Here is a 12,617-nt window from a genome sequence, read left to right as displayed (position 1 = left end):
GTATGTAACTCAACTGAAAAGGGTAAAACCATCACACCTCTTCTAAACTAATCTGGAACAATTCAAGTTTTGTGTAACGAGTCAAATTTTAAATATGTGTTACTGTAAGGTTACAAGTTATAAGGTAATTTGGTGAAAAAAAACTACATTATTTTGTTTAATACATTTTATAGCAGAGACCCTTATCTAATGCGACTTACAATTGATATGTGAAATGTTACAGTTCCCCATTGATACAGTAGGTTTTTACTGGAGAAAGCTAGGTACAGTACCTTGCTCAAGGATACCACAGCAATGCCCCCCACCTAGGACTAAACCCTCTGCTCAGGAGTCCAGAGCCCTAGCCACTACTCCACACTGCCCACACTGTTTAATAATCACTGCTTGATCCAGATGATTATTGATGTGTTTTTTGTTATTGTTGTTACATTTATTTTTTGTTCGTGATCATATAAAGTTACTATTACTAAATGAGTAACAAGGAAACATTCAAACAAATATATCAAACAATGCATTGAGGAGACACAGTAACTGAAAGAATGTGTAGTTCAAATGGCATGTATTTGACTGTCAGACATTTGTTAGTGGGGTCTGTAGTGGGGCTGTCAGATGAGGACTTGTTAAAGAATAGGGCCCAGTACAACGCGTAGCAGACCTGATCAGGGGACAGCGGGTCAGGTTCTGTCATTGCCATTACAGTAGTGTGGGAGCTGGGCATAGTTCTAACAAGTGCAGGGGATGAGGGTGCTGCTGTGTGTGCCAGGGTGTGCTCTGCAGATGCTGTGTTGTGAATGCAAGGGCTGTGTCTGACTTTCAACACGCACTGGAGGTTAGAACTTAGAACTTGCAATTTGGACATAAAGACGTAAAGCCATGATCTGTGTCAACTTAACTGGGAAAGGCTTTTTCTAGATTTTCTATAGCACTTGTTTGTTAATTGACAAACCAACTGAATCCAGATGAATACCCATGGAGCGAGCACACGCTCCTAGGGAATAATCAATCACACAGCTGACCACTGTGGGACTGGACTGAGCTTCAATAGGAAACTTATTGACAACTGATACTGTCAATTACTGAGTGACATGTAGGGGATTCTTACTTTTATTTTACATTGCCAGGGAAAATTGCCATAACCTTAGGTCACAAGGATCACCTCTGTGCACCCAAGCAATAGGCAAGAGAAGGCAATTTACACTTAAAACAACAGAACAGCTCAGACAGCTGCAGTAGAGATTTAATTTAAAATGGCACATAACAAATAAAGGCAATTATTACATTGCCAAAATTGTCATAATAAATAACAAAGCAGGACTTTAGAAAGCTTCAGCTTACAGGTTATCTAAAACATTTAATTATTTCTGAAATAGCATCAGAGGCATATACATCTTATATACATTGAATGTTTGAATACTGTGTGTATATATACATGATTTTCTTGAGTCCATAATATTCTTCTTCCCACTATGTCCATGTGTCTCTGAAAGCCCCACTAGCCATATCATTCATATTAGACAAAACCCAATTTAATTTTGAACACATATGCATCAATAAAATAAGTGTTATTGCTGAAAGCATTAGTGTTCTCTGTTGAGGTGACTGTTTCTAATGGATGTTTGCTTACCCGTGCCCAGACTGCATTATTGATTGTATTAGGTTGGTTGAGACCTATAAGTAAAAGAATGACCATTCCAGCTTAGAGTTATACAGCAGCCACCAAATCCTCAAGGAATACTATGTAGCATTATGTTTACTCTCAGCAAGAAGTTTGGGGTTACAGAAAATATCTGCCAAGTGGCAATGCAAAATTATCTGCAGTCAGCACTTGTGGTTGTGGTTTTGTAAGTGAATATGTGTGTGTGTGTGTGTGTGTGTGTATGTGTGTATAATGTAAGAAGATTAGTTCATCTGAGATATGGGGTTCACTTTTTATCCTCTCCCATATTGGCAACAAGCTGGCCGGTCAGTGTGCTGAGCAGATTTCGTTGTCCTGAGAGCATGTTTGTGTGTGTGATAAATGACTGTGGTGGCAGTTTGGGATTATCACCTTCGTGTCACAGCTTGGTCTGAACCTCTGTCTGATTGATCAGAGGGCTGAAAGCCTGCTGTAATGACCGAGTACTGCTTTTCCAGAGCAGCTGATAAAGCGTGGTTGTGCAGTGACTTGATCAATTTGAAGTTTTTTACAAGCTGCAGGCTATTTTGTAAAGCAACAGCTGCTGTATATGTCAAGGTTCTTATGTTATCTTGTGTTTATTTGCACAGATAGAAATGCAACGTATTTACTAATAATTCGAACTTCAGGGATCTATCTGCATGGCATGATTTGTGCATGCATCTGCAGCTAGTAAGATCACCGTAAGAAGCAGTGGGGTCTTAGCTGTTTTCCTGCTGGTCCTTGTTCAGATAACTTTCCTTGTAGGCTCCTCCCAGACACTGCAATCCCAACACCCTTCGGAGAAAGGCAGCACCTGCTGCAGCTTAATAGGATTGTGGTTTGAAAAGAAGCTCACTTCTTTCACCGATGAAAATTAATGTGTTCCTAGTGCTGCTGCAACAGACACTCCAGGTTGGTGTCAGGTTAAGGTGCTTACTAAGATTTTAAAGAAGGGTTACTTTCCACAATCCTTGTTTAGCCTTTAGAGCAGAGACTCTGGTGGCTCACACTCTGTGTTCAGGCAGTACCATCAGAATACAGGTGCAGGTAGGAAAGTGCCAGGGCACTTGGACAGTGGAGAAAGTAGACAGTGCAGGGGAAAGAGGTTAGGTGGTCATGCCTGCACTCTTGATTCTGTGGAACACATGATTAGGTATGTAGCATGAAAAAAGTGATAGAAGAAAAAAACACTAATACTTGAGGTATGAGTCAGAGTACCTGGAGCTCTGGGAAAAGTCAGATGGAAATTTGAAAACCACTTTGAAGCCGGAGAGGCCTATTCCCCAAGCCTGTATGTACAGAAGTACATAATAATGCACTTCATATATATATATATATATATATATATATATGAAGTGCATTATATATATATATATGTATGTCTGGTGGTATACAGATCTCTATATATAGAGAGAAACAGAGGCCATGAAGGACTGTTCATGAATATGTCATTATTGTGGTAATGATACCTTTATTTATGTATTGACATTTCAATGTCAGTGCACACCATTTCTACCTTGCTGGACGCTGTGGCGGATTTATTATCCGCAGGGAAAGAATTCTTAACATTCACAGCGAGGGCCATTTCTCCCAGTGAAAACATTTCCAGTAGCTGCAAGAAGAGGAATCCTGAAGAATGAAATACTTTCTATACCTTGTAGATATTCAAAACATTTTTACACAATTAAAATGCAAATTACCTCATCCTCCTGGGGTAGAAGCATGAATATGAAATATAAAATAAATAAAATTAAAGGCCTGGCATTTTGAAGTAGGTTTTGCTTAGCTTGGCAGATCAACCTGACATTTCAGCATTCACAAGTTGACAACCTGAGGGCCGATATCTATTTTTAATGTGTTCTCTAGAGGTTGCTTGGATGGCCGTAATCCACAAATGTTTTCCAAGGACCCCTAGATTCAGACAACACCCAGCAATCCCCGGCCCCCTCCCTCCCTCTCCCTCACCCAGCGTTTGTGAGCAGAGGAGGCAGAGGCTGTTTAAAAGATTATGGTGTTGTGAAATCTACAACCACTCTGATAGACTTTCTGCATTACATGTCAGAGCAAATCCCAATCGACTTTATTTAGATAGTGAAAAGGCTTATCCCGCCTATTCACTGAAAGGCTAACTCTACACTATGTAGCAGCTCCTGGAAATAAGCACAAGATTTTAAGCCTCCTGCTGGGATCCGTTTTTCCCAGAAAAACTGAATCTCTGGAACATCAGTTTCCAGCAACGAGCCGGTTAACAAGATAAGGGGAAGCTTACCCTGTTATGACAGACGGACAAGTGTACAGACAGAATCTATATGCATTGAATGTATTTCTGGTTGCCTACACCTCTGCACCTGTTTGTCACCCATCTGTTCTGTCTATGAACTGAAAATCAAACTGGCTCCTCTAAAACATTCATGTCTTATTCAAGAAAAACACTCACCCATTCACAGGAAGCCCTATCAATAATTCAGAGGAATCGTGGAGATGGAACGAACTGTACAAAAGGTGTGGGTGAAAACATAACATTTAAGTCAATAAGTAACAGAAAGGGGAGAAGGAAAATAAATTGCTGCAAGTTAGCTGTAAAACTGCATACAGCCTTATTCTTTTAAACATGTTTTTCAGTTTACTGGCTTCAAATGCAAGAGAAAAACTGTTTTGCACTGAAACAGCAGTGCATTATCGGCTAATAAAATCCTTTAAAAAATCACAGCAATAATAAACACCTTTCTTGAATTCCATTGGCAGCCCCGCGTTCATTCTCAACTCTTCCAGCTAGACTAACATGTTCCCGTTTTATCAGGTCACTCCCCCCAGTACACAAGATGAAATATTCACTCTGAAAAGCCCCAAAGCACTCCATTTCCAATATCATTTATCTTTCATATACAAATTGCAACTGAGTCAATCCTCTGAAATGCTACATTTCGCGCTGAGTGTACACAGCCTCCCCTCCCTGTCGGAGCTGCCAGTGCCTTCTCAGCATCCATAAAATTCTAATTTTCTACATGAATGCAGTAAACAACTTTCTCTTTTTCTAAGTCAGACACGTTTTCGACAGTGACCCTCTCTTTTTAAATCCAACATAAGTCTCTAACGGCAGCGAGCGGCAGGCCTCATTAACCTTCACTCGGTCCTACATTTAATGTTCCTGACACAGGCCCACAATTTCTCAGATACGCTGCACTCCAAAAAAAAAAAAAAGCAAAAATGTTTCATAACAGAATATGCCAGGCTGAAGTGTTTTCTGTAATCCCACACTCACTAAATCTCAGGGAGACGCACAAATCTCCTGTAATAGAGACCTTAGCTCCACTATCTGGGCTGTACTGTGACCAGCTTCACTGTTTTACTCCAGCTTCTTATAGTAACCTTGACAAAGTTCTTTTTTCCCACTTTTTTTTCTACTTCCTGTTAGAATCTACAGACGAGGACAATCATGGCTACGGGTTTTGTTCTGAAGACTGTGAGGGTGAGAGATGATTGGGATGACAGGAAGGGGGTGAGGGTATCAGTAAATGATCACTTTTATTTCAGTGCGATTGTTTGTGTATTTTTATTTTGTGGAAAATATCAAATCATCTTCTCATACTGGATACAAAGCTTAAATCACTTAAATTTAAAATCAACAAATGTGCCCCCAGGCCTCCTCAATAGGATGTCCTTGTGTTTGATGTTAGACTTCCATCCGAGGGGATCTCCTACTGTTGGAACAGGGTGTCTGCATCCTCATTAATTCCAGCTGAGCTCTTGTTACTTAACTGAACTGATAATTCACCTAATTAAAAAAAATAAAAGTCACAGTTTTCTGCTCCTAATAAAAAATGAATTCTGATAATTTTTTTTATAAATCTAGGGAGCTGAAAACTTTTAAATGAAGGTCTAATGACTCGTTAGTGAATTGAGGGTCCAGTTAAGTAAAATTATTACAATTGAAAAGATACTGTGGCCCGAGACTGGGAAAACCCTTCATTCGCTCAGCACTTCTTCACTGTGGCACTAGGGGGCAGTGTCTCTTGCACAAGGCCTACAGGGGACCGGGTGGACGCGGAGAGAGGTGCAGCCTGGGAAACTCACTGTGGCGGCTCCCTTTCCGGTCCTCACCCCAATGGAGGGCTGTGCTGTCATAGGCTGTTTGCCATGTTATTGATCTCCCCTCATCTTGCTCTCTATGTTTCTCCTAATGGGAGGAGTTATAATTTATTTAGGGAGATTAATAGAAACATCTTCATAAATCTCCTTAGTGTAAGCCCTGGGTTTAAGTGAAGAGCAGACATGCCAGGAAGAAGTAGTCATTTTCTTTTTTTTTCCCTCTTTTTCTTTTTTGTCTTTTTTTAAATTGTCAGCGTTCTTCCCTCAGATAGCCCATGGGGTGAACAGGGTCACCTGGGGGCTTCTACATACAGTACACGGAGGGGGTGCAGAGAGGGGGAGCTTGCCAAGCATGTGTCACTTCTGTGTAACTGTGAATGTGTGCTTGTGTGGAAATGTATTCATGCATGTCTGGTGTGTGTGTGTGTGAGAGAGAGAGAGAGAGAGAGAGAGAGAGGCCAGTGGTGGTTCGAGATGGTGGGGGTCTCTTGTCAGCTGAACGTGAAATCATTTTCTGACTCACTGGCTGCTCGGTTTTGTTTTTCGGCTTACGTAACCCTGAAGAGGCATCAGACTCAGCCTCTGGTCCTGTGCTGCGATATTTGCCAGCTCATCTGTCCAGTGCACTGCGGCCCGTGCAGCTCTCCTGCAGAACTCCCAGGCCTCTGCGGCTCGGGGTCCTCCGTGATGTCTTAATCATTGTCTCAGTTTCGGTGACTAATACCAGTTTTCATGATGTCTTCCCTATATTCCTCTTCAGTATACAGCCCCTCTCTGTATGCATGCTACTACCAGAGTCCCTGCTCTCAGTCAATGTTTGTTCCTCTTTTTTTTTTCCCGGCACAGACTCCGTACTCACTCAGCTCCGCTGCTGCATGATAAACACTTCAGAGAATGAGGGCAGATGCTGCTGCACGCGCAATACTGCTCACATGTCTGTGGCAGGTATCGAGCTTTACCGCCGTCCCCGACACTGGTTTTTATTTGGCAACGGCCATGCCAAGGGCTTCCTCAGGCTGTACAACGGAACTACAAGAACAATAGAATTGGTTGGGTCCAATATTTCATTTACACCTTTAAAATGTACCAGATTATTACTTTAAATCCATAAAGAGGCCTGAACAGAAGGGATACAGACCCCCACAAAGTTAATAAATACATCAATCAATAAATAAAAATCAGATCACAGAGAATATATTTAAATTTATTTTGATGATTGACTGCCTCTCTAAATGCCCTGGAGGTACTGCAGGGTGAAAAGACACAAACTTCAGCTCTGAATAAGTGTGTCTGACACTCCACGAACAACACGCCAGTCAAACCAGCACGTTCTGTCTCCAGCCCAGGAGCCGCAGTAAAGGGCACTGCAAATGACATCATTGAGGACTGCAAAAATCTATTTTTACATCTGAATGTGGCTTTATACTTAAAGACACAGCCACAGCCCACCTGAGTGTCTCGGGGAAAGCAACAGCATAATAAAAAAGTAAAACTGAAAGAGCTTCAACTGGAAAAAGAGATAAAAGCCTGCAAGTGTTGTGCTGCATGAGATCCACAGTGATGGCATTTCCTATAAACAGCAGCCTTTACCGGCCTCTAGAACATCTTTCGGTTTCTTTTGTGTTTAAAGGGTTCTGCGTGTTGGAGCGGCTTGGAATTAATTAGCAGGCAGCTATTATAGCTAGGCATTAATATGCATTAAATCAGCATTTGCACTGATGAAAATTGCACCAGATGGAAGAAGTGAAACACAATTCAAAGTCATGACACTAATGGGAATCGTGGAAGGGCTTTCACAGCGAACAATAAGGCAGGAAGCTAGAGCTTTTCTTCCTGACACAGACAAACAACCTGTGTTTGCAGGGCAGTAGCGTCACTTCTGTGTTTTTTGTACACTGAGCTGCTTCATTTACTTTGGGGAGGTGCTAGGTGAGCTACAGCCCCACTTTAATGCTGTTTCACCAGCTAACATCTGTCTTCATGCTTACTGTGCTAGTGTTTTCATAGATTATCAACACACACAGAGCAACCAGAGCATTTAAAAAAACTTTTTTTTTTTTTTTTTTTCAAAAATAGACCTAGAAATGAAAACTTGCACGCAGGAATTTCCAATAATTGAATGTTGTTGTTTTTGAATCTTAATTATAATGCAAAATTATGGTGTACTGAAATGTACTGACACTCCCAATGCTCACCCCTTGTCAGTCAGGGTAGTTTAGCACTGTACCTGCATATCCACTTTGATTGAATCATTGACTGTACAACTGTTTTTTCAGTACCAGTGCTCATCTCCACTGGAGTTTCTCCCATAGGAGCCACTGAGCTTTGCTAAGCATGCACTGTCTTCTTCGGCTAGGTCTCCCAGAGGTTTCCTCCCTCTTGGGAAATCTCTCCTCCTCTCCTCCTCTCCTCCCAACTGCGCCTGAGTGGTTCCATTACCGACAGTAATAGTTTCATAATTGCAATAATCACAACTTTCTTCTGTTTACAAAATCAAAGTGTGCCCTTGTTGTGTCAACGAAAGGGATTGTGGGACAAGGGAGGACTGTGATTATTTTCAGAGCGATCACGATCTTACTCTGGCGATTGAGTAGACTGCATCAGGTTGACTGTTTCACTGTTTCACTAGAGCTACTGACAGGCGGCTTTGAGATAGTGCGCAGAGTACAGCAGCCAGCATGTGTTCACTCTCGCTCTGATAGTTTACCCTCCTCAAGCTACACTGTAATTAGGTTTGTTCTGTCGAACCACAGTTCAAACAGGGGTAAAGTGACTGCATAATGCATGTCGTACTTAGTTTGGGTTCTGTGATCCTCTCTAACTCAGTCTCTATATCCCCTCCTCTGTATATGATTGCACAAGGACTAGTTAACACACATTTTCCGAATTATGAGAAATAAATATGTGTCAATTGCTACAATTCTGATTAAAACAAAATAACAATGTTTATTGTGCATATTATACAAAAACACACACACACACACAAAAAACAATAGAACATAATATTTATACAGAATGCAAAAAATGCTGAACTTGTAAATTGCATCAGTGTCTCTAAAAGCATATTAAATAATCATCTGTTTTGATTCCTGAGGGCATTATGCAATGCAAATCTTGTGGCGCTACTTGGAATTTGGAATCATGTCAAAGTATTTGTTTCATTAGACGTTTATATCACAGATTCAATTAGCACAACGCCTGGGTTTTCTGCTGCGGCCAGGCTCACTGCAACTTAGATTACGCTGCTCTCTTCAAAAATGCACACAGGGTGAAAGGAAGATGGGCTGCGCTCTCAGTTGCATTGTTATTACATTCGCACAGCACAAAACAAAGTCAAACAATGTCAGCAGTGTGGCTGGGTGAAGACTTGCTGATGTAAATGGAGGTGATTCTGGATGATGTGTAAGCTGTGCACACCACGACATGACAAGCAGACAGCAGACAGTACACTTCCTTGTGCCCGAGAAAGACAGCAGTTTCTGCCCCATCTTGGATCTGAGACACCTGACATTTTCAAGGTGCCCCATTGACTGACATTTGTGCAACTGGGCGCTGGGCTTCGCCACACACTTTCATTCAGTCCTACAGACTGGATGTGACGGGCCCGGCTCCCTCTACAGAGAAACTGGTGCTGGCTTCAGTTGGGTAGACAGCTAGTGACAGCTTGGGTAGACTGTACACCACCCCCCTTTGGTTAGTATTCTTGGGTTGTGTGTGTGTGTGTATGTATGCAGATAACAGAATTATGCAGCATGGACTGCAATGGAGATCTTTAGCTATAAGCATGAAGCCTAAACCATTTCATATGTTAAAAATTGATAGAAAATAATACGACCTTTCAAATTCTTTTTATTTGAATTGAGTTATATGTATTTATAATGTTTTATTATTATTTTACATATCTCAGTCATCGGAAATTAAATCTTATTTCCATGAAAAAATATAATTAATAACAAAGTAAAATGTAAATGTATGAAGATAATAGTTTCCTAGAAATCCTCTATCAGGACAAAACTATTTTTCAAATGACACTTAAAAAATAGATATATGAGTTCTTATCTCAAACCACTTATAACGCAAATTGAATCAATTTAGTTTTTACTATAAATTTATATGTAAATAAGCTGGAGACTGTCAGCTTGGGTAAAGGATCTTTTGAAAGACACCAATCAGTTTCTTATCAGGACCACACAGTCAGAAAGAGCGCATATCTGTATGATAAGCAATGCATATCTCCATTACTTATTAACCGTTTTTGAAAATAATACTGCTGATAATATGAAGTTACACGGGTTCCACTAAACAGAAATGCTTAATGCACAGTGTGCAGTAAACCAATCATAAGGAATGAGGTTTGTTTTTCTAAGTAGCCTGAAGAATCCAAAGTTTCATTTTCTGTGAATCAAAAGGTCACCTGATTTCTGACAAAGACCAAAAGTGTTCATGTGGTTGTTCAGTTTTTAGTTTTTATTCAGTTAATTGTTTTGTTTTTTAGCGGGAACTGGAATTGAATTGTGTGTATTATTTTAGGCGCTCATAGAATTAATTAATCACAGTAACCTTTAACTATGATCAATCACATAACATAATAATTTGACGCAGAGATAGACCACAGAGTTCAAGCTGGAAATGGGTTACCGAGTTTTGCATTTAAAAAGTACAGATTTTTGCAATCAAAGCTGATTAGGAAACTTTTCAAATGTTCTGTAAGTATAAATACAAAAGCTACAAAGATGTAAACCTCAGTTAAAAAGCATAACAATTTGCCATTAATCCAATTTGCCAGAATGTTTAGTTTGACATTGAAGCTATAAAAGAAACTGAAATCATATAGAATAAACTTTAATGTAAACCAGTTTAACTTTGAAGATATAAATGAAACTGAAATGGTTCCGTTTGAAATGGCAAGAATGGCACCGGCTAATTGGAACTGGTTGTGTACATCATTGCACCTTTGTGGAATAACCCCCCCCCTTTTTTTTTAACAAAGGACAACTCCAAATGGTTGATAAAACAGGAGCTTTCCAAGTTTGTTTGCTGCCTACATATCTAATTTAACCCCAGGGGTTAGCTGTGAGTAATCCGGGTGTAAACATTTACTTCATTTGTTTCTGAATACACTGGTTTATGGTTTCCCTCTTTATTTGCTATACATTCTCAGTTTTTCCATTCATTATTACTACTGAATAAATTAATGAACAGAGAAAATTGATGCTTGTTTCAGTGTGTAATTAATACTTTAATGTTTTTCTAGATATCAAATATTGCTTAATTTTTTAGCACTAAATTAATTGCTGATATTAATTCAACATACTAATGTAGATGTACCCAACAAAGACCATCAGGAGTTATTCCAATCATTATCACTCCACTACATACATTTTTTAAAGAGAATAGCTTTTCAGAGATTAACAAATTTACAAAATGCTGTTTAGCAGTTCACTCACTCTCTTTATTTGTTTAAGTTTAATATGAAAAGAGAATATCAAGCTTTTTTAAACAGAATGGATGCATTTGATTGAGGCAGAAGGGGATTAGATCCAAGTCATAATATAATATATCCATTAAGAAAAATAAAACTTTGCAATAGAATACAAAATTGAACCAGAAACATTAATCACCCAGTCAAGAAAAGACAAGCAGAAAATAATCCCAGGAATAAAAGATCAAACATAACCATACCATAACCATATTGCGTGAGTGTGAGTATGAGAGAGTACTAGAGAGAGAGAGAGAGAGAGTAGACCCTAATCCAAATACTATTTCTGGTTTAGTTGTTTGTGTTCAGTGTTAAGCATGCAACTATGTAACTTAAATTCAAGGTTAATTTAAATTAAGTCATATGTTTTCAGATAGTCATGAAGTTGGCTGTAGGAATGGAGAAAGGGGAGGCATTCGATGCAGAACTGGTTTTAGATTTGCTGAGCTCTGAGACTCATGGGAAGCGTTTCCCAGAGTAATGACCTTGCAATAATCTGGCCAAGAGAATTGATCTCAAGGAATTGAGGTTGACTGGAAAGAGAGAAGGAAAGGCATCCAATGGAGGGTAACCAATCACAGGTGGCTGATACCGTGAAGGGCTTGCCCAGAACTGAAACAGTACTTGAGGACATCTAGGAGTGATGACATCTATAAGTATGATCCCGCTGGGATCCCAGACACAGTCCTCCTCTAGCCCACTGGGCACCATCCCACAGTTAGGAGGGACCCAGGGCGTGTCGTAGCCGTGGCTATGCCAGGTCTTTTGCAAGGGATGATTCTTCTTATCAATCTTTTTCACCCTCCCCACACTGACCTTCAACCTCATCACGACATGCTCTGGCAGCATGAGAGGGTAGCTGCTGGCTTTGTGCAGGTCTCGACTTACATACACCCCTGGACCCAGCATGCCATTTTTAGATGGTTTGAAACCATGCCTATCGATTTCTTTGGCAAAGTCTTTTGTGGTTCCGTGGTACATTAGGTCTTCCCATTCTCAGGCTCACTCTGGCTCGCCAGGCATGGCACATTGCGGGGAGTGCAGTCATTTTTGGCCCACATGACTCAGGTACAGTTGGCTCCAGTGGAGTCTGCAAAAGAGAACAACACGCAGTGAGGCCCTGTTCTCAGCTGTACTTCCTGTCAGCTGCAGTAAATTATGGTAAAGTTGCTTTGGCTCATGAAAGTGAAAGAAACTCCATTGAAACCCTGAAAAACTGCACTGCAAATTAAATATGAAGCAGTCTGGACCACTGGGGTAACGGTGCATTTACGACAGTGTGTAAATGTATAACAAAATATTCATAATTGAAGTACAGTATTTATACAAAAACAAATTAAATACAATGTTATTGTGTTAAATTATGATTATTTATTTTTCTTTCTTGCTTTC

The 12,617-nt window shown here is 40.1% G+C and overlaps 1 protein-coding gene across 1 annotated transcript in view; it reads right to left on the bottom strand.

Moving 5' to 3' along the window:
- Positions 1–12,286, bottom strand: part of LOC136752177 (uncharacterized) — a 101,503-nt gene extending 89,217 nt beyond the window's left edge. Inside the window, 2 exon segments of the mRNA XM_066707681.1 lie at positions 11,858–12,208; positions 12,211–12,286. Coding sequence (XP_066563778.1) covers positions 11,858–12,208; positions 12,211–12,286 — 427 coding nt within the window.
- Positions 12,287–12,617: the final 331 nt, after the last annotated feature.

The sequence above is a fragment of the Amia ocellicauda genome, chromosome 1 (genome assembly GCF_036373705.1).
Source record: "Amia ocellicauda isolate fAmiCal2 chromosome 1, fAmiCal2.hap1, whole genome shotgun sequence".
Taxonomy (NCBI): Eukaryota; Metazoa; Chordata; class Actinopteri; order Amiiformes; family Amiidae; genus Amia; species Amia ocellicauda.
The sequence above is the reverse complement of the archived record's forward strand: the minus strand, read 5'-3'. Positions and strand labels throughout refer to the sequence as shown.